This window comes from Staurois parvus, unplaced genomic scaffold (assembly GCF_062004578.1).
Source record: "Staurois parvus isolate SC_StPar_1 unplaced genomic scaffold, SC_StPar_1.0 ptg000092l, whole genome shotgun sequence".
Lineage (NCBI taxonomy): Eukaryota > Metazoa > Chordata > Amphibia > Anura > Ranidae > Staurois > Staurois parvus.
In genome coordinates, this window is record NW_028317888.1 from 1,027,976 (window position 1) to 1,051,781 (window position 23,806).

At 44.7% G+C, this 23,806-nt stretch overlaps 1 protein-coding gene across 1 annotated transcript in view; it reads left to right on the top strand.

The window, feature by feature from the left end:
* The window catches only part of LOC149468104 (uncharacterized), an 84,414-nt gene extending 60,924 nt beyond the window's left edge, over positions 1-23,490 (top strand). The window contains exons 5-7 of the mRNA XM_089670673.1: positions 3,846-4,394; positions 7,620-7,632; positions 21,549-23,490. Of these exons, the coding sequence (XP_089526799.1) occupies positions 3,846-4,394; positions 7,620-7,632; positions 21,549-22,973 (1,987 nt within the window). The 3' untranslated portion in view covers positions 22,974-23,490. The remainder of the gene's footprint in view (positions 1-3,845; positions 4,395-7,619; positions 7,633-21,548) is intronic.
* The last annotated feature ends 316 nt before the right edge of the window (positions 23,491-23,806 follow it).

Consider the following 23,806-nt stretch of genomic DNA (forward strand, 5'->3'; position numbering starts at 1 on the left):
ACTAATAACACTGAACCCTGGGGTACCCCACTAATAACACTGAACCTTGGGGTACCCCAATAATAACACTGAACCTTGGAGTACCCCACTAATAACACTGAGCCTTGGGGTACCCCACTAATAACACTGAACCTTGGAGTACACCAATGACACCCCCAGACCAATCAGAGTATGAATCATTAACCACTAATCTCTGAATACGATCTTTTATCCAGTTTTCTATCCATTTACATTCAGATTTTTCCAGCCCGTAGACTTTACCTTACACATTAGCCATGTGTGGGGAACTGTGTCCAAGTATACCACGTCCACCGCCACCCCTCTGTCCAAGTATACCACGTCCACCGCCACCCCTCTGTCCAAGTATACCACGTCCACCGCCACCCCTCTGTCCAAGTATACCACGTCCCCCGCCAATCCCTCTGTCCAAGTATACCACATCCACCCCTCTTTCCAAGTATACCACGTCCCCCGTCACCCCTCTGTCCAAGTATACCACGTCCCCCGCCACCCCTCTGTCCAAGTATACCACGTCCCCCGCCACCCCTCTGTCCAAGTATACCACGTCCACCGCCACCCCTCTGTCCAAGGATTTTCCCACCTCCAATCTAACCTGTTTCTTGATGGTTTAATCCCAGCTCACCTCTACATGTTGTCTACAGTAAACATTTCAGCTTCCACTGATTACAGAATACTAATACTGTGAGTCCTGACCCTTATACTATATAACTTGTACATTACATACTCCTGACCCCTGCACTATATACTCCATGTTGTACATTACATACTCCTGACCCCTGCACTATATACTCTATGTTGTACATTACATCCTCCTGACCCCTGCACTATATACTCTATGTTGTACATTACATACTCCTGACCCCTGCACTATATACTCTGTTGTACATTACATACTCCTGACCCCTGCACTATATACTCTATATTGTACATTACATACTCCTGACCCCTGCACTATATACTCTATGTTGTACATTACATACTCCTGACCCCTGCACTATATACTCTATGTTGTACATTACATACTCCTGACCCCTGCACTATATACTCTATGTTGTAGATTACATACTCCTGACCCCTGCACTATATACTCTATGTTGTACATTACATACTCCTGACCCCTGCACTATATACTCTATGTTGTACATTACATCCTCCTGACTCCTGGACTATATACTCTATGTTGTATATTACATCCTCCTGACCCCTGCACTGTATACTCTATGGTGTACATTACATACTCCTGACCCCTGCACTATATACTCTATGTTGTACATTACATACTCCTGACCCCTGCACTATATACTCTATGTTGTACATTCCATACTCCTGACCCCTGCACTATATACTCTATGTTGTACATTACATACTCCTGACCCCTGCACTATATACTCTGTTGTACATTACATACTCCTGACCCCTGCACTATATACTCTATGTTGTACATTACATACTCCTGAGCTTTGCACTATATACTCTGTTGTACATTACATACTCCTGACCCCTGCACTATATACTCTGTTGTACATTACATACTCCTGACCCCTGCACTATATACTCTATGTTGTACATTACATACTCCTGAGCTTTGCACTATATACTCTGTTGTACATTACATACTCCTGACCTCTGCACTATATACTCTGTTGTACATTACATACTCCTGACCCCTGCACTATATACTCTATGTTGTACATTCCATACTCCTGACCCCTGCACTATATACTCTGTTGTACATTACATACTCCTGACCCCTGCACTATATACTCTATGTTGTACATTACATACTCCTGACCCCTGCACTATATACTCTATGTTGTAGATTACATACTCCTGACCCCTGCACTATATACTCTATGTTGTACATTACATACTCCTGACCCCTGCACTATATACTCTGTTGTACATTACATACTCCTGACCCCTGCACTATATACTCTATATTGTACATTACATACTCCTGACCCCTGCACTATATACTCTATGTTGTACATTACATACTCCTGACCCCTGCACTATATACTCTATGTTGTACATTACATACTCCTGACCCCTGCACTATATACTCTATGTTGTAGATTACATACTCCTGACCCCTGCACTATATACTCTATGTTGTACATTACATACTCCTGACCCCTGCACTATATACTCTATGTTGTACATTACATCCTCCTGACTCCTGGACTATATACTCTATGTTGTATATTACATCCTCCTGACCCCTGCACTGTATACTCTATGGTGTACATTACATACTCCTGACCCCTGCACTATATACTCTATGTTGTACATTACATACTCCTGACCCCTGCACTATATACTCTATGTTGTACATTCCATACTCCTGACCCCTGCACTATATACTCTATGTTGTACATTACATACTCCTGACCCCTGCACTATATACTCTGTTGTACATTACATACTCCTGACCCCTGCACTATATACTCTATGTTGTACATTACATACTCCTGAGCTTTGCACTATATACTCTGTTGTACATTACATACTCCTGACCCCTGCACTATATACTCTGTTGTACATTACATACTCCTGACCCCTGCACTATATACTCTATGTTGTACATTACATACTCCTGAGCTTTGCACTATATACTCTGTTGTACATTACATACTCCTGACCCCTGCACTATATACTCTGTTGTACATTACATACTCCTGACCCCTGCACTATATACTCTATGTTGTACATTCCATACTCCTGACCCCTGCACTATATACTCTGTTGTACATTACATACTCCTGACCCCTGCACTATATACTCTATGTTGTACATTACATACTCCTGACCCCTGCACTATATATTGTGTACATTACATAGTCCTGACTTCTTCTCTCCCCCCTCCCCCCACTGCTATATATACACATAATATGGATTCTCTTTTGTTACACCCATTTCCTCCCAGCTGGACATTTTATATCGGATGATGTGATTGGAGCACAGACTTTTACATGGTGATAATAATGTGATAACATTCTCCAACTTTGGACCCTTAAACAGAAAGTGATAATGAGGGAGGAGTCAATACCCCAATGATGGTGGTCTTCAGGATCAGTCCAGTCTTCATCTTGGTTGTTCTCCCCCCATCCTCACTCTCTGACTAAGGTCCATGAATAAAGAAATGACCTGGTAGGAGATCAGAGGAGCCATTTCCTAGTTCCCTTGAGGGTGGAATTGTAAGCTCCTCAGAGACCAAGCTGCCTGATGTGGGCGGAGTCCTGGTTTGGGGGAACCAATCAGCTCCTGTCTAGTAATCCTCTTTGTCTTTGTATTTTAGTCCATGGCCGGGAGATGAGGAAAACCTCCGAGGATTGTCTCACTTTGTCTCCAGACTGGAAAGTAGAAGATGAGGACATCACACAGTATAGTCCAGGAGAAAACCCGGCTCCCTCCAATGTCCATCCGGCACCACCCAGTGTAGATGGACCATCGGATTCCTCGTATCCTGAGGAACCTCAGACTGTGCGGGACCGGGCCGGCCTTCCAACAGGGAAGAGATTTTCTTGTACTGAGTGTGGGAAATGTTTCTGCTATGAATCCAAACTTAATGTGCATAAAAGATCTCACACAGGGGAGAAGACGTATCCCTGTCCTGAGTGCGGGAAATGTTTTTCAGTGAAGTCCAATCTTTACACACATCAGAGATCTCACACGGGGGAGAAGCCGTATTCCTGTCCTAAGTGCGTGAAATGTTTTTCAAGGAAGTCCAATCTTTACAAACATCAGAGATCTCACACGGGAGAGAAGCTGTATTCCTGTTCTGAGTGTGGGAAAAGTTTTTCACAGATGTCCCATCTTAACAGACATCAGAGATCTCACACGGGAGAGATGCCGTATGTCTGTCCTGAGTGTGGGAAAAGTTTTTCACGGAAGTTCAGTCTTCACACACATCAGCGATATCACACAGGGGAGAAGCCGTTTTCCTGTCCTGAGTGTGGAAAATGTTTTTCAGTGAAGTCCCATCTTTACACACATCAGAGATCTCACACGGGGGAGAAGCCGTATTCATGTCCTGAGTGCGGAAAATGTTTTTCAGTGAAGTCCCATCTTTACACACATCAGAGATCTCACACGGGAGAGAAGCCGTATTCCTGTCCTGAGTGCGGAAAATGTTTTTCAGTGAAGTCCAGTCTTTACAAACATCAGAGATCTCACACGGGGGAGAAGCCATATTCGTGTGCTGAGTGTGGGAAATGTTTTTCAGTGAAGTCCAGTCTTTACACACATCAGAGATCTCACACCGGGGAGAAGCCATATTCGTGTCCTGAGTGTGGAAAATGTTTTTCAACGAAGTCCAGTCTTTACAGACATCAGAGATATCACACAGGAGAGAAGCCACTTTCTTTTCCTGAGTGAAGGAAATGTTCTTCACTGAAGTCCTTTCTTCCTGTACATCAGGGGTGCCACACAACCCTGGAGGTGTATTAGTGCCTTGAGTGCGGGAAATGTCTTCTAGATGAATGTTGCTGGACATCCCAACTCTCATGTGGGGAAGAAGCACACCCTGATATACACCTCAGATATACTCCATGGCTGATCTTCATCATGGAAGAAACAGTCCATAAGGAGACCAGAGGCGCCCAAAGACATGGATGAAGTGTGGGACTAGGACAGCCATTGATAGCAGGAGAAAAATAAAAATGGAGTCCTGACCTAGAGCACTGGGCTGACTTTTCATTGGGGTGCAGCCTATATACTAGAGATGGTCTGCACCTACATGGAAGGGGGTCTGCTGTGCTGGGGGAGGGGTTTATGGGAAGTCTGGAGGACTATATAAAGTAGGATTGAGGGGGGAGGGAGAATTCAATTATAACCGGGTAGAATGATCAGACAGGGTCAGTACTTATTGGGGGGTGGAATGGGGAAAGATGGGGGGAGGGCTATGGCAGATGATAAGAAGGTTCCCATGTTACAAACAACCAGTGGAATTGGTACCATTTGTATGAAAATAAAAAATACACAAAATCCATGTGAACAAGGTGTCAGAGAATGGACAAGGTGTCAGTGAATGAACGAGGTGTCAGAGAATGAACAAGGTGTCAGTGAATGAACGAGGTGTCAGAGAATGAACAAGGTGTCAGTGAATGAACGAGGTGTCAGTGAATGAAAGTGTTTGTTCCCCAATGCCAGAAGTCTGCCCAGCACAATAGGTGAGTTGGAAGGTTTGGTGCATGAAGAGAACTAGGATTGAATTGGTATTGCTGAATCTTGGCTTCATTCCTCACATGACTGGGCCATTCATATTCCTGGCTAGGTTCTCTTTCAGAGAGACGGGGGAAATAGGAAAGGTGGTGGAGTCTGTCTCTATGTGAGAAGTGATCTCAGAGCGAGTGTGAAAGAGGACCTAGTTGATGGAGAGTGTGATGAGGCTGAAGTATTATGGGTGGAAGTGCACATGGGGAGCGGTACTACAAAGGTCGACATTGGAGTTTGTTATAGGCCTCCCAGTGTTAACGAGGAGGTGGAGACTCAGCTCCTTGCACATATGGACATGTTTGAAAGGGCTGGGACAGTGATAATAATGGGGGATGGTAACAATCTGGAAACTGACTGGAGTAATGGTACTGCAGGAACAATTAAAGGGCAAAAATGTATAAACCTACTACAGGACAATTTTATGGTGCAGTTCATAGAGGCCCCAACTAGGAATGATGCTCTGCTGGACCTGGTCATCTCCAACCATGCAGAGCTTATTATGAATGTCCATATAAAAGAACATCTGGGTAGCAGTGACCATAACATGATTTCATTTGTTGTTAGCTGTAAACAGCGAGAACATACGGGAAAAATAAATGCTCTAAAGAGCTAATTTTCCAAGGCTGAGAGCTGCTCTCCAAGACTTAGACTGGGAGGGAATATTGGCATCGATGAACACAACACAGAAATGGGAGTTCTTCCCAAAGACTGTATGTGACCACACTGCAAAATATACTCCCATGGGCAACAAGTATAAAAGGCTACAAATCCAACCTATGTGGCTTACGGCCAAAGTTACAAAAGCGATAGATAATAAGAAAAGAGCTTTTATTAAATATAACAATGAAGGAACGCGATCATCGTTTACACATTACAAAGAATAGAACAGAATATGCAAAAAGGAAATAAAGGCACAAAAACTGAAAACAAACGACAGAAAGATATCAGGACGACCCCAAAACATTCCTCCAATCTATGAATAGTAGAAAGGTCCGGTCCCAGCATGTAGGCCCTTTACAGAACCACCTAGAGGGGGTGACTGGGGACAAAGAGAAGGACAATGTATGAAATCCCTTCTTCAGCTCTGTGTATACAAAGGAGCATGGGGGGGCTCTTGTCCATAATGGGCATTGTAATGGAACCGTCCCAGTCTGCGCTGAGTACTTCTGTGAGAATACCGCTTCCCTATCCAAACACCGACAACAGACACCACAGATTTGAAGTAAGCCAGAAAGTAGGCTACTTTATTTGAACACAGATACAAGATATATACACTCAGGGGACAATCCCCCCTCCCTGCATAATGACACACGGCGGGGCAATCTACATTTAGTAACAAGAGACACACAGCTATTCAAACTTCACACTAGCAGACAGTCCCATCAGGAAGGAGGGCTGCTGCAGACACCCTCCACTAAGCCAATACATAAACACATACATCCCATAATAGTTTGCTCCCAAGCACAATAGAACAATGGGATGCAACCACATAACACCAAACAATCCACAACCCCCACCCCACCTATCTCCTAGACATGTGATAAATATTTTAGACCTATAATAATTTGTAATATTATTGTGAACTTCTGATAGGGGGTCTCAATTCCTGTAACTTATTTCCCATCTGTTGCATCACCTCAACACCCCCCTTAGATGTTTTCCTGTAGAGGTTTATGGCAGTACGGCCATCTGGCTGAATAATCCCCGGAGGCGTCATTTCTAACACCTCTTAGGTTGTGATGTCATAGATTGTCCTGCAGGAACTGAATTCACAGGAGGTACGCTTCCCTGGACATTGGCCTATCCTAAATTCCATCTGATGAACTACAGTTGGCCAATGTCTTTCACAAATCACAGAGCCCCCCATTGAACAGAAATAGCAAAATACTGGAACCTATTGAAGGGTGTGACTACCTGGAATGGAGGGGGGAGGGGTATAAAGTATGCCATTACTCACATTTCTGCATCTTTGCCCCTCTTGCCTCTTTGGAAGCCCAGTCATCAGGATGTCTGTGTAATGTATTATTCTATGTTTCTTTCCTGTAACATTCTTTCCTGTAGTCTCTTTGTATCGGTGACATTCTTTCCTGTAGTCTCTTTGTATCGGTGACATTCTTTCCTGTAGTCTCTCTGTATCGGTGACATTCTTTCCTGTAGTCTCTTTGTATCGGTGACATTCTTTCCTGTAGTCTCTTTGTATCGGTGACATTCTTTCCTGTAGTCTCTTTGTATCGGTGACATTCTTTCCTGTAGTCTCTTTGTATCGGTGACACTCTTTCCTGTAGTCTCTTTGTATCGGTGACATTCTTTCCTGTAGTCTCTTTGTATCGGTGACACTCTTTTCTGTAGTCTCTTTGTATCGGTGATATTCTTTCCTGTAGTCTCTATGTATCGGTAACGTTCTTTCCTGTAGTCTCTTTGTATCGGTGACATTCTTTCCTGTAGTCTCTTTGTATCGGTGACATTCTTTCCTGTAGTCTCTCTGTATCGGTGACGTTCCTTCCTGTAGTCTCTCTGTATCGGTAACATTCTTTCCTGTAGTCTCTCTGTATCGGTGACATTCTTTCCTGTAGTCTCTTTGTATCGGTGACATTCTTTCCTGTAGTCTCTTTGTATCGGTGACATTCTTTCCTGTAGTCGTCTTTGTATCGGTGACATTCTTTCCTGTAGTCTCTTTGTATCGGTGACATTCTTTCCTGTAGTCTCTTTGTATCGGTGACACTCTTTCCTGTAGTCTCTTTGTATCGGTGACACTCTTTTCTGTAGTCTCTTTGTATCGGTGACATTCTTTCCTGTAGTCTCTCTGTATCGGTGACATTCTTTCCTGTAGTCTCTTTGTATCGGTGACATTCTTTCCTGTAGTCTCTTTGTATCGGTGACATTCTTTCCTGTAGTCTCTTTGTATCGGTGACATTCTTTCCTGTAGTCTCTCTGTATCGGTGACGTTCCTTCCTGTAGTCTCTCTGTATCGGTAACATTCTTTCCTGTAGTCTCTTTGTATCGGTGACATTCTTTCCTGTAGTCTCTTTGTATCGGTGACATTCTTTCCTGTAGTCTCTTTGTATCGGTGACATTCTTTCCTGTAGTCTCTTTGTATCGGTGACATTCTTTCCTGTAGTCTCTTTGTATCGGTGACATTCTTTCCTGCAGTCTCTTTGTATCGGTGACACTCTTTCCTGTAGTCTCTTTGTATCGGTGATATTCTTTCCTGTAGTCTCTATGTATCGGTAACGTTCTTTCCTGTAGTCTCTTTGTATCGGTGACATTCTTTCCTGTAGTCTCTCTGTATCGGTGATGTTCTTTCCTGTAGTCTCTCTGTATCGGTAACATTCTTTCCTGTAGTCTCTCTGTATCGGTAACATTCTTTCCTGTAGTCTCTTTGTATCGGTGACATTCTTTCCTGTAGTCTCTTTGTATCGGTGACATTCTTTCCTGTAGTCTCTTTGTATCGGTAACATTCTTTCCTGTAGTCTCTCTGTATCGGTGACAGTCTTTCCTGTAGTCTCTTTGTATCGGTGACATTCTGTCCTGTAGTCTCTTTGTATCGGTAACATTCTTTCCTGTAGTCTCTCTGTATCGGTGACATTCCTTCCTGTAGTCTCTTTGTATCGTTGACATTCTTTCCTGTAGTCTCTTTGTATCGGTGACATTCTTTCCTGTAGTCTCTCTGTATCGGTGACATTCTTTCCTGTAGTCTCTTTGTATCAGTGACATTCTTTCCTGTAGTCTCTTTGTATCGGTGACATTCTTTCCTGTAGTCTCTTTGTATCGGTGACATTCCTTCCTGTAGTCTCTTTGTATCGGTGACATTCTTTCCTGTAGTCTCTCTGTATCGGTGACAGTCTTTCCTGTAGTCTCTTTGTATCGGTGACATTCTGTCCTATAGTCTCTTTGTATCGGTGACATTGTTTCCTGTAGTCTCTATGTATCTGTGACATTCCTTCCTGTAGTCTCTTTGTATCGGTGACATTCTTTCCTGTAGTCTCTTTGTATCGGTGACATTGTTTCCTGTAGTCTCTATGTATCTGTGACATTCCTTCCTGTAGTCTCTTTGTATCGGTGACATTCTTTCCTGTAGTCTCTTTGTATCGGTGACATTCTTTCCTGTAGTCTCTTTGTATCGGTGACATTCTTTCCTGTAGTCTCTTTGTATCGGTGACATTCTTTCCTGTAGTCTCTTTGTATCGGTGACATTCTTTCCTGTAGTCTCTTTGTATCGGTGACATTCCTTCCTGCAGTCTCTTTGTATCGGTAACATTCTTTCCTGTAGTCTCTTTGTATCGGTGACATTCTTTCCTGCAGTCTCTTTGTATCGGTGACATTCTTTCCTGTAGTCTCTTTGTATCGGTGACATTCTGTCCTGTAGTCTCTTTGTATCGGTAACATTCTTTCCTGTAGTCTCTCTGTATCGGTGACATTCCTTCCTGTAGTCTCTTTGTATCGGTGACATTCTTTCCTGTAGTCTCTCTGTATCGGTGACATTCTTTCCTGTAGTCTCTCTTTGTATCGGTGACATTCTTTCCTGTAGTCTCTTTGAATCGGTGACATTCTTTCCTGTAGTCTCTTTGTATCGGTGACATTCTTTCCTGTAGTCTCTCTGTATCGGTGACATTCTTTCCTGTAGTCTCTTTGTATCGGTGACATTCTTTCCTGTAGTCTCTTTGTATCGGTGACATTCTTTCCTGTAGTCTCTTTGTATCGGTGACATTCTTTCCTGTAGTCTCTCTGTATCGGTGACATTCTTTCCTGTAGTCTCTTTGTATCGGTGACATTCTTTCCTGTAGTCTCTTTGTATCGGTGACACTCTTTCCTGTAGTCTCTCTGTATCGGTGACATTCTTTCCTGTAGTCTCTTTGTATCGGTGACATTCTTTCCTGTAGTCTCTTTGTATCGGTGACATTCTTTCCTGTAGTCTCTTTGTATCGGTGACATTCTTTCCTGTAGTCTCTTTGTATTGGTAACATTCTGGATTTGCATTGTAATATTATTACTTTTACAGTTATACCGGCTACATTATATTTTGTTATATTCCATTCATAGCAAGCTTCTTTTCTGTGTAAATGAGATCTTTATTTTTTTCCCAGTTGTTATCCTTTGGTATAAACACTATTGGTAATATCTGGATGGGGATTGGCTGAATTCCTGTATAGACAAAAGGTTGTGATCACTGATTACATTTATAATCTGTATGGAACCAAGTGAATAAGTGCGGGAGCAACACCGCCGAAACAAATGGAGCCCCTTGGTGAGGAAGTCTGAACGTTTAGGTAAATGTTACTTCTTGTGTGGAATACAGAGAATTATTTACATCTTTCTTTGTTTTCGTGTCTATCTTCCATGTTGTGTGAGATACCTAGACTAGTAAGCTTTGTCCAATGTCATTGTTACCTTTTGTCTTTACTAACACTTTGATGAGATGATTATGAACAGTATAACTGACATAAAATTGTACTGAGAGTGAATGAGGAAACGTCCTAACTGCTGGGTGCAGCTATTGCAGCGGGGTGTGAGTGTGGCTGAAAGGGATCTGACTGGACTCTTGGAGGCAGGGAAATAAAACGTAGGATCTGTGCCAATCTGCCTAAAGCAGGTCCAGTTGACCCTCCAATGAGATTAGGTCAAGACGCTTCCCAATCTTTGTGATTGAAATGCACCTGTGGGCCTAAATCACACGGAATGATCTTGTTGTGTATGGATCTGTCCTCTGTAATCTACTAAGTGGATTGTAATCGTGTAGTTAGATCTGTGAACAACAGTTATATTGTAACTACTACACCTCATACTGCAAGTAGCTGGGCCTCCATTACCCGCCTGCTGGACTCCAAGCACTCACATTCTGATTATTCATGTTTGCTCTAATCCTTCTTGGGGTAATAGGAGCAATTTAGGAAATAATCTGTCAGAATACTTCAGAAAGGTCCTCGGGGGGGGATTGAACTATTGGCAAGTTCAGGAGATCCCCAGGCTGTTTGAAGGGCTATAGTCAGAACAGGGAAGCATTAAAAGTTTGTTCTGACAAGTAGTGAAAAGCAGCAACGGTGACGGGGGGGTACCTGTCACCCCAATCACTGGCCAGAGATTAGCTACCTCTGGGGGCAACCGCTTAACCCCCCTAGTGGTCTGATTATGTCACTATTTCTGTGCTCAAAGCGGTACATTATTTTCAATGGAAATATGTAGTTTTTTATTGTAGGCCTGTAATTTTTAGGAATAACTCACTGAAATCTGTCCGAGCAAGAGTCTAGTAAACATCCCGGGTATGATAAAATTTGAAACACAAAATCATAATTTAATAAATAATCATACAAAATAATAATATAATAATAAATGTAATTCAATAATGTAATCAAACCAAAAACACTGAAATTTGAAATATAGCGCCAAATTTGCACATCGCTGAGTTCAGTCGCAGAATCGTTTTCAGTGTCTGATGATGAATTTCCCCCACCAATCATTATCACTCAATTCTGCAAGTGGTTCTAATTTAAATAATAAATGTAAACCCCAGTGAATGATATCAATAGCAGATCAATATATTCCAAAGTCTACATCATCGCGCCTTAAGAATGTAGTCCTGGGAAATAGTTGATTGAATAGGAGCTGCTAATATACAATAGCCCAAAATATATCAAATTTGTGAAAGTAAATATATAACCACAATAATAGCGCTCACCACAAAACAATTGAAATTAATAAAAATAATACTAATAATAGTAATCCAACCACCAAATATAATAATGTGTGCAAAAACAATAAATATTGGATCCTAAATCCTAAGTCCATGAAATAAATTCCAATAAACTTCCTTCACCAGTGGATGATCCAGCGCTCAGCACCCCATCAAAGTGCAAACTCACCAGAGACTGGGGAACAACCAGCATATCTTTATATACTCAGCAGGTATGATAAACTCCGCAGCATATCATTTGTAATCAGCAGACGACCCCAATGAGCTCCATAGGTCACATGTGAACAAAGTAAAAAACACTCTCCATAGCGTAATACCGTGTCAGAAAATGTATTCCAACAGAATACCCCATAATAACCGCACTCACATTATGTCAGTACAGCAAAGCCTTGTATATTAAAATATTTCAGCCTGCAGCGCTTAGTACACCGCTTCCTACACACACAGTGGCGTCTCACCAGCCTTCAACAGATGACAAGGTTGTGGTCACATGGTCCGGCACGTGATAAGGCATGCATGATGACGTCACTGCTGGATCATGCCCTAATGCGTTTCGTCACACTACTTCAACCTGAGGATGTGATCAGCAGTGCATTAAGTGAGCTCTTAAAGAGCCGCCTCTGTTCTCATTGGTTCATTATATTGGCAACACCTTATAAGAAATCAAAACAAGATGACACATATCTCAAATGATTGGCTCAATAGAAAACCAATATCAAAGAGGAATCAAAACGATTCATCAGCGCCATCTTGTGTTTGATCAATAGAGGACAGCAAAATATGTTTGTATATCATTAACCCCTCGCCCTCCAGAGGATTTACCCCCCTTAATGACCACGCCTCTTTTTGTTACTTGGCGCTGCACTAATTCCACTGACAATTGCGCGGTCATGCAATGCTGCACCCAAACTAAATTTACGTCCTTTTTTTCACACAAATAGAGCTTTCTTTCGGTGGTATTTGATCACCTGTGCACTTTTTATTTTTTGTGCTATAAACAAAAGACCAAAAATTTTGAAGAAAAACAATATTTTTTACTTTCGGCTATAAAAAATATATAGTAAACTCAAAGTTAGTTATAAATTTAGGCAAAAATGTATTCTGCTCCATGTTTTTGGTAAAAAAAATCCCAATAAGTGTATATTGATTGCTTTGTGTGACAGTTATAGCGTCTACAAACTATGGGAGAGATAATGGAATTTACAGCTTTTACTTTCTGACTGCCCATCACATTTCTTGAGGTGCTAAAATACCAGAGGAGTACAAACACCCTCAAATGACCCCTTTATGGAAAGTAGACACCCCAAGGAATTTAAAAAGAGGCATGGTGAGTATTTTGCAGATCTCATTTTTTCTCACAAGGTTTTGAAATATAAAAAAAGAAAAGAAAAAATGTTTTTGGTTTTTTCTTCAATTTTCTACACTACCAGACGCTTCTCGGGGCTGCAGTTCCTCTGAGCTCCAAAAGGTGGTGATCTCACTTCTACCCAGTCAGGAAGTCTCTATAGAAGACAGGAAGTGATGTCAGGTATAGACAGGAAGTGATGTCAGGTACAGACAGGAAGTGACCTGGAATAAAGACAAAGTTCCATGTGGCACAAAGAAAAAGAGACATTGGTGGAAGTAGCAGCAGAGGAGGTAATAAGATGTTATTTCCTATTTACACACAGTAACCCCCCATCATATCCGTCCTCTTCCTTCAAAGTCACGTCTGTCCTCTTCCTCCATAGTCACGTCCATCCCCTTCCCCCATTGTCACGTCCGTTTTCTTCCCCCATAGTCACGTCCGTCCTCTTCCTCCATAGTCACGTCCGTCCTCTTCCTCCATAGTCACGTCCGTCCTCTTCCTCCATAGTCCCGTCCGTCCTCTTCCCCCATAGTCACGTCTGTCCTCTTCCTCCATAGTCACATCTGTCCTCTTCCTCCATAGTCATGTCTGTCCTCTTCCTCCATAGTCACGTCTGTCCTCTTCCTCCATAGTCACGTCTGTCCTCTTCCTCCATAGTCATGTCCGTCCTCTTCCTCCATAGTCATGGTGATGTCTTTTATCTGCAGCAGATGATGATACACACATATATAGTGTGGGAACCCAGATTAACCCCTTCAGGGGGAGGAGTTGATGATAATATATTTGCTCCCAAAGCTGGCCTACATGGTTCAGTTTTATCGTTCAGCCAGCAGGATGAGAGAAAAAAATATTATTATTATTATTATTATACAGGATTTATGGCGCCAACAGTTTGCTCAGCGCTTTACAATATAACGGGAGACAATACAGCAACAATACAGTTCAATACAAGAGGGATAGGAGGGCCCTGATCCTGGGAGCTTACAATCTAAGAGGGAGGGGCTAGTGGTACAAAAGGTAGTAACTGTGGGGGATGGAGTGGTTGGAAGAGTAGAAGATTCCATTATTAGCTGAGGGCAGGATAGGCTTCCCTAAAGAGAGAGGATTTCAGAGATCACCTAAAAGTGAGCAGAGTAGGCGATAGTCTGATAAATTGGGGTAGAGAGTTCCAGAGGATGGGAGAAGTCCTGGAGATGAGCATGGGAGGAGGAGACAAGGGAGCTAGAGAGCAGGAGGTCTTGTGAAGAGCAAAGAGTACGGTTTGGGTGATATTTAGAGACAAGATCGGTGATGTAATTTGGGGCGGAGTTATAAATGGCTTTATATGTTATTGTTTTGAATTTTATCCGTTGGGCAAGGGGAAGCCAGTGGAGGGATTGGCAGAGAGCGGTGGAGGACACTGAGTGGAGGCCAGTGGAGGGATTGGCAGAGAAGGGTGGAGGACACTGAGTGGAGGCCAGTGGAGGGATTGGCAGAGAGGGGTGGAGGACACTGAGTGGAGGCCAGTGGAGGGATTGGCAGAGAGGGGTGGAGGACACTGAATAGAGGCCAGTGGAGTGATTGGCATAGAGGGGTGGAGGACACTAAATGGAGGCCAGTGGAGGGATTGGCAGAGAGGGGTGGAGGACACTGAGTGGAGGCCAGTGGAGGGATTGGCAGAGAGGGGTGGAGGACATTGAATGGAGGCCAGTGGAGGGATTGGCAGAGAGTGGTGGAGGTCAGTGGAGGGATTGGCAGAGAGGGGTGGAGGACACTGAGTGGAGGCCAGTGGAAGGATTGGCAGAGAGGGGTGGAGGACATTGAATGGAGACCAGTGGAGGGATTGGCAGAGAAGGGTGGAGGTCAGTGGAGGGATTGGCAGAGAGGGGTGGAGGACGCTGAGTGGAGGCCAGTGGAGGGATTGGCAGAGAGGGGTGGAGGACACTGAGTGGAGGCCAGTGGAGGGATTGGCAGAGAGGGGTGGAGGACACTGAATGGAGGCCAGTGGAGGGATTGGCAGAGAGGGGTGGCAGATACAGAACGGTTAGTAAGGTGGATGAGTCTGGCAGCAGCATTCATGATAGACTGAAGAGGGGATAGCCTGCGATGAGGTCGGCCAATGAGGAGGGAGTTACAATAGTCAAAGCGAGATAAAACAAGGGAGTGAATAAGTTGCTTAGTGGTTTCTGAGGTTAGGAACGGGCGTATCTTGGAGATGTTGTGGAGGTGAAGTCTACAAGATTTGGACAGTTATTGGATTTGGGGGTGAAAGGACAGATTGGAGTCTAGGATTACACCTAGTACCCTGGCATGAGGGGAGGGACTGATGGTTGTGTTATTGATCTTGATGGAGAAGTCAGGGGAGGGGGCACAGGCTGGGGGGAATACTAAGAGCTCAGTTTTTGAAAGATTGAGTTTGAGGAAGTGGAGTGACATCCATGCCGATATGTCACTTAGTAGGTAAGTAATATGAGAGAGGAGACTGAAGGGGTGAGGTGAGGAGGAGACTGAAGGGGTGAGGTGAGGAGGAGACTGAAGGGGTGAGGTGAGGAGGAGACTGAAGGGGTGAGGTGAAGAGGAGAAAGATAGATTTGTGTGTCATCAGCATAGAGATGGTACTTGAAGCCGTGGGAGTTTATCAAGTGACCAAGGGAGGAGGTGTAGATGGAGAAGAGAAGGTGTCCAAGGACAGAACCCTGAGGGACCCCTACAGAAAGAGGGAGTGAAGAGGAGGAGGCAGCATTATAGGTTACACTGAAGGAGCGCTGCGATAGGTAGGAGAACAAGGAGAGAGCAGAGTCTCGGAGGCCAAAAGAGTGGATTTTTTTTTTGAGGAGGAGATGGTCAACAATATCAAAAGCAGCAGAGAGGTCAAGTAGTAAGAGTATGGAGTAGTGGCCATTGGTTGGGATGAGTACGGAGTAGTGGCCATTGGTTGGGATGAGTACGGAGTAGTGGCCATTGGTTGGGATGAGAATGGAGTAGTGGCCATTGGTTGGGATGAGAATGGAGTAGTGGCCATTGGTTGGGATTAGTATGGAGTAGTGGTCATTGGTTGGGATGAGTATGGAGTAGTGGCCATTGGTTTAAGCAGTTAGTAGATCATTAGTGAGGTTTAGTAGGGCAGTTTCAGTGGAGTGTAGCAAGCGAAAGCCAGACTGTAAAGGGTCAAGAAGGTTGTTGTCGCTGAGGTAGGAGCTCAGGCGATTGTAGACTAAGAGTTTACAGGTAAATGGCAGCAGGGAGATGGGTCTTAAGTTGTTCAGGTTGGTGGGGTCCAGGGAGGGCTTTTTAAGTTTGGGAGTGATGTGCGCATGCTTTAGAGGGGAGGGGAAGGCACCATTAGAGAGGGAAAGATTGAAGATGTGAGTGAGGGAGCATAGGATGGAAGAGGGTGACCGTAGTAGTTGTGAGGGGGCAGGTTGTTAGACGGGCGTCTGAGAAAACCTTAGTGACCTCTTCGGTAGTAGCGAGGTCAGAAGAGGAAAGTGTTGAGGGAGGTTTAGTATAAGGAATGCTAAGTGGGATGGATGTCTGTGCAGTGGAGATGCCGCTATGAATTGCGTCAATCTTGTTTTTGAAATGATTTGCAATCTCATGAGCAGTGAGTGAGGTACTGGGTGGAGGTGGAGAAAGTAGAGAGTTAAAAGTAGAGAAGAGACGACAAGGACTGGATGACAAGGTATTAATAAGGGTGACAAAGTCGTCTTGTTTGGCAGCATGGAGGGAGGAATTGTATGTGAAGAAAGCAGATTTATATCTGTGAATGCTTGTTGAGATTTGGTTTTACGCCACAATCACTCCAGCGCACGACTATGTCGTTTAAGATGTCTGGTGTGGTCAGTCTGCCACGGATGTAATGGTCGGAGCCTGATGCTTCGTGTTGTTAGAGGAGCAAGTGAGTCCAGTGTGGATGACAGTGAACTGTTGTAGACAGCAGTGGCCAGGTCAGGGCAGGACAGGGGAGAGATTCTGTCATAGAGTCGGTCAGTTGCAGAGTGGAAAGGAGCCGGGTTCAAATTGTGAAGGTTTCTGCAGGTAATTGTTGGCTGCTTGGAGGGATAGGTGTTTGAAGATGAGGAGACTGTGAAGGTGATGAGATTGTGATCAGAGAGAGGAAAGGGGGTGTTTGTGAGGTTGTAGGGAGTGCAAAGATGGGAGAAAACAAGGTCTAATGTATTCCCATCAGAGTGAGTGGAGGACGGTATACATTGTGCTAATGCAAAAGATGAGGTTATGTTGAAGAGTTGGGATGTAGCCGGGTTGTTGACATTAATAGGAATGGTAAAATCTCTGATGATAATAGTGGGTAGTTCAGAGAGAAAGTAGGGTAGCAAGGCAGAGAAATCATCAAGAAAGCGGGACACGGGTCCAGGAGGCCGATAGATCACTGCAATCCTCAGAGAGATCGGAGAGAACAGCCAAATGCAGTGAGTCTCAAAAGAAGAGAAGGATAGAGATGGAGGGTTAGGGAGGACTTGAAAGGTGCTCAGTGGGGATAGAAGCAAACCAACTCCACCACCTTTCTGACCACTGGGTCTGGGTGAGTGGGTCCAGAGGAGGCCTCCATAGGGAAGTGCTGCGGGGGAAGCAGAATCTGCTGCTTGGAGTCAGGTTTCTGTAATTGCTAGTAGGTTAAGGGAGCGGGAGACAAAAAGGTCATGGAAGGAAATAGAAGCGATTTCCCCAACTACACATTGGAGGTGGATGGGGGAATCCTCCCTGCGGCACTCTTGTATTCTGACAATGGGGGGACTCCTCCGCTCTCAGAATACACGGCTGAGCCGTGAAGCTATTGGCTGCAGCCGCTGGGGGAGTTGCTTTTATCCGGCAGTGGCCACACATGGATGGAAATGTGAGCGATCCCTGCTGAACCAGCTGAATTTCCATGGATCTATGGTCACCTTCAGTGACTTCCTCCCCTCCCCCTCATCTCCTTCATGATGGAAGTTATGCTGAGATCATCTCCCATTGGCTGAGCAATATTCTCATTTGTCTCTCAGCTCCTTCTTGCTATTCCTCGTCCTGCCTGTTGTTTCCTTGGATTGATTTTCTGTGTAGTGACCCCGGCTTGGTCTCTTGGATGCGCTCGTCTGTTGCTTGCCCTGACCTTTCTCCTGATTCCTGGATCTCCTCCTCATCTCTCCTCCATATCCTCTTACACAGCTTTTCTCCACACCTGCAGTGACCCTGGGGGGAGGAAACTTGGCACCAGCATGCCGCCAAATCCATCCGCACCATTGGGGGCTCTGGAGACAATTGTCTGCTATTTACACTCCGTTCCTCCGCACGTCACCTGATCACATGACAGCTTACTTCCACAGATTCCGGACAGATTTCTGGATGGTAAAAATCAAAGTTCACTCTTCAGTTTAGGAGAGGTAGGATGCACCCAGGAACTAGGATTTGGTTTGCATAGGAGCCTCATATAGAGGACCCCTCAAATCTCCCCATCCAAATGTCCCTCATCCAGAGTCTGTATGTCCTATGACATCACACTGACCTCACAGCTCCTCCTCCCAATGTCCCTCCATCCAGAGTCAGAGAATCCTATGACATCACACTGACCTCACAGCTCCTCCTCCCAATGTCCCTCCATCCAGAGTCAGAGAATCTTATGACATCACACTGACCTCCAAGCTCCTCCCCCCAATGTCCCTCCATCCAGAGTCAGAGAATCCTATGACATCACAGTGACCTCACAGCTCCTCCCCCAATGTCCCTCCATCTGACTTTTTTCTGATGCTCTTAGGATGTGGGGCCCCTTGGTATCCTCACATGTAAAGTGGGACTGTTGGTCCTGCGTTGTATGTAATGACATCAGAATGCTGCAACAAGCCTATACCCTGCGTAGTGTGGGGGTCCTGTGGGGGGAAATTATACCTCAGCCTGAAGTGGGGCTTTAATAAAATGGAGACCTGAATGGAGAGGTGAGGAGGATTCTGGGAATATCATTTGATGTGACTCTTTGTGTTCAGATGTAGAGTTTTCCTCCTGTGAAGTCTGGAGATCATATGACATCACATTGCCTCCACCTCCCTCCCTGATAGAAGAGAGAAAGAAGAAGAAGATTCTAGAAGTCACCAGAGAGATCACTGAGCTGCTGACAGGAGAGGTGAGCGGTGCCGGGAATTCTGGGACATTCTCCAGTAACAGACAAGGGATGTGTCTGGATGGTGACTGTATCATTGTGTGTGTCAGGTTCCTATAAGGTGTCAGGGTGTCACTGTCTATTTCTCCATGGAGGAGTGGGAGTATTTAGAAGGACACAAGGATCTCTACAAGGACGTCATGATGGACAATCAGCCGCCCCTCACATCACCGGGTAAGAGGAGACTTTATTGTAAAGGAGAGAGCAGTACGGAGGATCCACCTAGATCCCCCATCATCTGATAAACACATAGAAACAATGGATTCAGTCAGTGTGTGTGTTTCCTACAGATGGATCCAGTCATGGGAACCCACCAGAGAGATGTCCCCGTCCTCTGTATTCCCGGGATTCCACACAGGAAGGTCACACCATCCCTCACTATTACAAGGTTGGTGGGGTGGAGCATCTAGAACATGGACTCATGGAGACAATGTGTGGATGTTTATGTGACCTTATATTATACAGATGATATTTTCTCTCATTTCCTTGATTTAGAGTGGAGATCCAATCAATATAGAATTTGAGGTGAAAGCAGAAGAAGAAGAGGCGTATGTGAGGGATGATCAGCAGTCTATGGAGGAGGATGGAATAACGGGGACATTTATAGAGGAGGACACTCCTACAGAGATCAGCACAGGTGGGTCATGAACACTAAATCCATTCCTCCACCCATACTGCTCACTGATTGGTCCAGAGTAGGGCGGGGACTGAGTGATATCAGCCTGTAATCCCCTGGTCACTTTCCTGAGCTGTGTTCCCCGTCCTGTATTCCTGGATTTCTCTCGGATAATCTTCCTTCTCTGTGCTGCAGACACAATTTATGTATCTAGACTGGATTTATGGAGGTTCTGGGGTTCAGCTGGCAGAAATATGTTGATGTTCACAATAGGTGTTGATTGACCTGGGACATGTATATTGGGTCTTCTACCCCTTATCCTGGGGCTAACAGGATCTCTGACAGAACAATTCTCCCAGGGTTCCTTGCTCTGTGGTCTGCTGGCTGTGCCGGGTGGAGGGATATGTCTGTAGTGTCTCAGACCCAAGTCACTGAGTGCAGTCTCAGGAGATGGGAGGCAGCGGTGTGGGATCTCTGCAACTTGTCTACAGTAAACATTTAATCTTCCACTGATTACTGAATACAAATATTATGAGTCCTGACCCTTATACTGTATAATTTATATTGTACATTACATACTCCTGACCCCTGCACTATATACTCTGTGTTGTACATTACATACTCCTGACCCCTGCACTATATACTCTATGTTGTACATTACATCCTCCTGACCCCTGCACTATATACTCCATGTTGTACATTACATACTCCTGACCCCTGCACTATATACTCTATATTATACATTACATACTCCTGACCCCTGCACTATATACTCTATGTTGTACATTACATACTCCTGGCCCCTGCACTATATACTCCATGTTGTACATTACATACTCCTGTCCCCTGCACTATATACTCTATGTTGTACATTACATAGTCCTGACTTCTGTTCTCCCCCCTCCCCCCCACTGCTATATGTACACATAATATGGATTCTCTTTTGTTCCCCCCATTTCCTCCCAGCTGGACATTTTATATCGGATGATGTGATTGGAGCACAGACTTTTACATGGTGATAATAATGTGATAACATCCTCCAACTTTGGACCCTTAAACAGAAAGTGATAATGAGGGAGGAGTCAATACCCCAATGATGGTGGTCTTCAGGATCAGTCCAGTCTTCATCTTGGTTGTTCTCCCCCCATCCTCACTCTCTGACCTCTGGTGGGGCTCAGCCCCGCTGTTCTTCATGACTAAATCATGGAGTAAATAAGGAAGTGCAGTACTTCTTGTGTTGGGAAGATGGCGATGAGTGATAGAGGGGGTGGGGACCCTCGTCCTATAATCCCCTCATCACTGTCCCTCCTATAAAAGACAGTTCTGGTTGTTTCCTCACTCTCTGACTAAGGTCCATGAATAAAGAAATGACCTGGTAGGAGATCAGAGGAGCCATTTCCTAGTTCCCTTGAGGGTGGAATTGTAAGCTCCTCAGAGACCAAGCTGCCTGATGTGGGTGGAGTCCTGGTTTGGGGGAACCAATCAGCTCCTGTCTAGTAATCCTCTTTGTCTTTGTATTTTAGTCCATGGCCGGGAGATGAGGAAAACCTCCGAGGATTGTCTCACTTTGTCTCCAGACTGGAAAGTAGAAGATGAGGACATCACACAGTCTAGTCCAGGAGAAAACCCGGCTCCCTCCAATGTCCATCCGGCACCACCCAGTGTAGATGGACCATCGGATTCCTCGTATCCTGAGGAACCTCAGACTGTGCGGGACCGGGCCGGCCTTCCAACAGAGAAGAGGTTCTTCTGTACTGAGTGCGGGAAAGGTTTCCATTTTAAATCCCATCTAAATATTCATAAAAGATCTCACACGGGGGAAAAACCATATTCCTGTTCTGAGTGCGGGAAATGTTTTTCACATAAGTGCAATCTTGACACACATCAGAGATCTCACACGGGGGAGAAGCCGTATTCCTGTCCTGAGTGCGGGAAATGTTTTTCACATAAGTGCAATCTTGATACACATCAGAGATCTCACACAGGGGAGAAGCCGTATTCCTGCCCTGACTGTGGGAGATGTTTTTCACAAAAGTCCAGTCTTAACAATCATCAGAGATCTCACACAGGAGTAAAGCCATATTCCTGTTCAGAGTGTGGGAAATGTTTTTCACATATTTCCGGCCTTTACAGACATCAGAGATCTCACACAGGGGAGAAGCCATATTCCTGTCCAGAGTGTGGGAAATGTTTCTCAGACAAGTCCTATCTTTACACACATCAGAGTTTGCACACAGGGGAGAAACCGTATTCCTGTTCTGAGTGCGGGAAATGTTTTTCAGTGAAGTCCACTCTTTACAGACATGAGAGATCTCACACGGGGGAGAAACCGTATTCCTGTTCTGAGTGCGGGAAATGTTTTGCACGGAAGTCCCATCTTTACACACATCAGAGATTGCACACGGGGGAGAAGCCTTATTCCTGTCCTGAGTGCGGGAAACGTTTTGCATGGAAGTCCCATTTTTACACACAGAGATTGCACACGGGGGAGAAGCCATATTCTTGTCCTGAGTGCGGGAAATGTTTTGCACGAAAAACAGATCTTGTCAAACATGAAAGGTCTCACACAGGTGAGAAGCCGTATTCCTGTTCTGAGTGTGGGAAATGTTATTTGGAGATGTCCAGTCTTTACACACATCAGAGATCTCACACAGGGGAGAAGCCATATTCCTGTCATGAGTGTGGGAAATGTTTTTCAGGGAAGTCCAATCTTTATAAACATCAGAGATCTCACACGGGGAAGAAGCCATATTCCTGTCCTGAGTGCGGGAAATGTTTTTCACAGAAGTCCTATCTTTCCATACATCAGAGATCTCACATGGGGGAGAAGCCGTATTCCTGTCCTGAGTGTGGGAAATGTTTTTCAGTGAAATTGCGTCTTTCCAGACATCAGAGATCTCACACGAGGAGAAGCCACTTTCCTGTCCTGAGTGAGGGAAATGTTCCTCACTGAAGTCCTGTCTTCCTGTACATCAGGGGTCCCACACAACCCTGGAGGTGTATTAGTGCCTTGAGTGCGGGAAATGTCTTCTAGATGAATGTTGCTGGACATCCCAGCTCTCATGTGGGGAAGAAGCACACCCTGATATACACCTCAGATATACTCCATGGCTGATCTTCATCATGGAAGAAACAGTCCATAAGGAGATCAGAGGTCCCCAAAGACATGGATGAAGTGTGGGACCGGGTCGGCCATTGATGGCAGGAGAAGAATAAAAATGGAGTCCTGCCCTGTGATTCAGGCATCACCAGCAAGGCTCCCACTTTCCATTCATCACACATCTGCATCAGAGGCTGGTCATCAGCTCTGAGGAAAGGGATTTGTCCCCGAAACGCGTCAACCATTTGACCGCACTGACAGTGAGGACACCTTACCTGCCGTTGTGGCCATCCATGCTTTTTAGATACATGCTTCGTCTGGAAGTGTTTTTATCTTGTAGTCCTTACAATAAACCTTGGATAATGCGCTAGGTGTTGCACCTCCTGTTTTCTCTTTATCCTGCCCTGTGATTGGCTGAGTACATTTGTGGTGGGAGATTTCACAAACACTGGAGGTCTATTATTAATACTTTGTGGACAAATGTTCCAAGCACTCATTAGGCCCACAGTTGGAGGTGAGGACAATACTTGCATGGTGGGGGATCACTGAAGAGGTGGGTGGTAATAAAATGGCCCAATTCTAGAAGAGTGTCTGATGGTGTACACATGGAAGCAATGGAATTGTGTGTATACCGGGAATGAAGGCGTGATTGGTGAATGCACATATTGGGACTTTCCCGTGTCTTT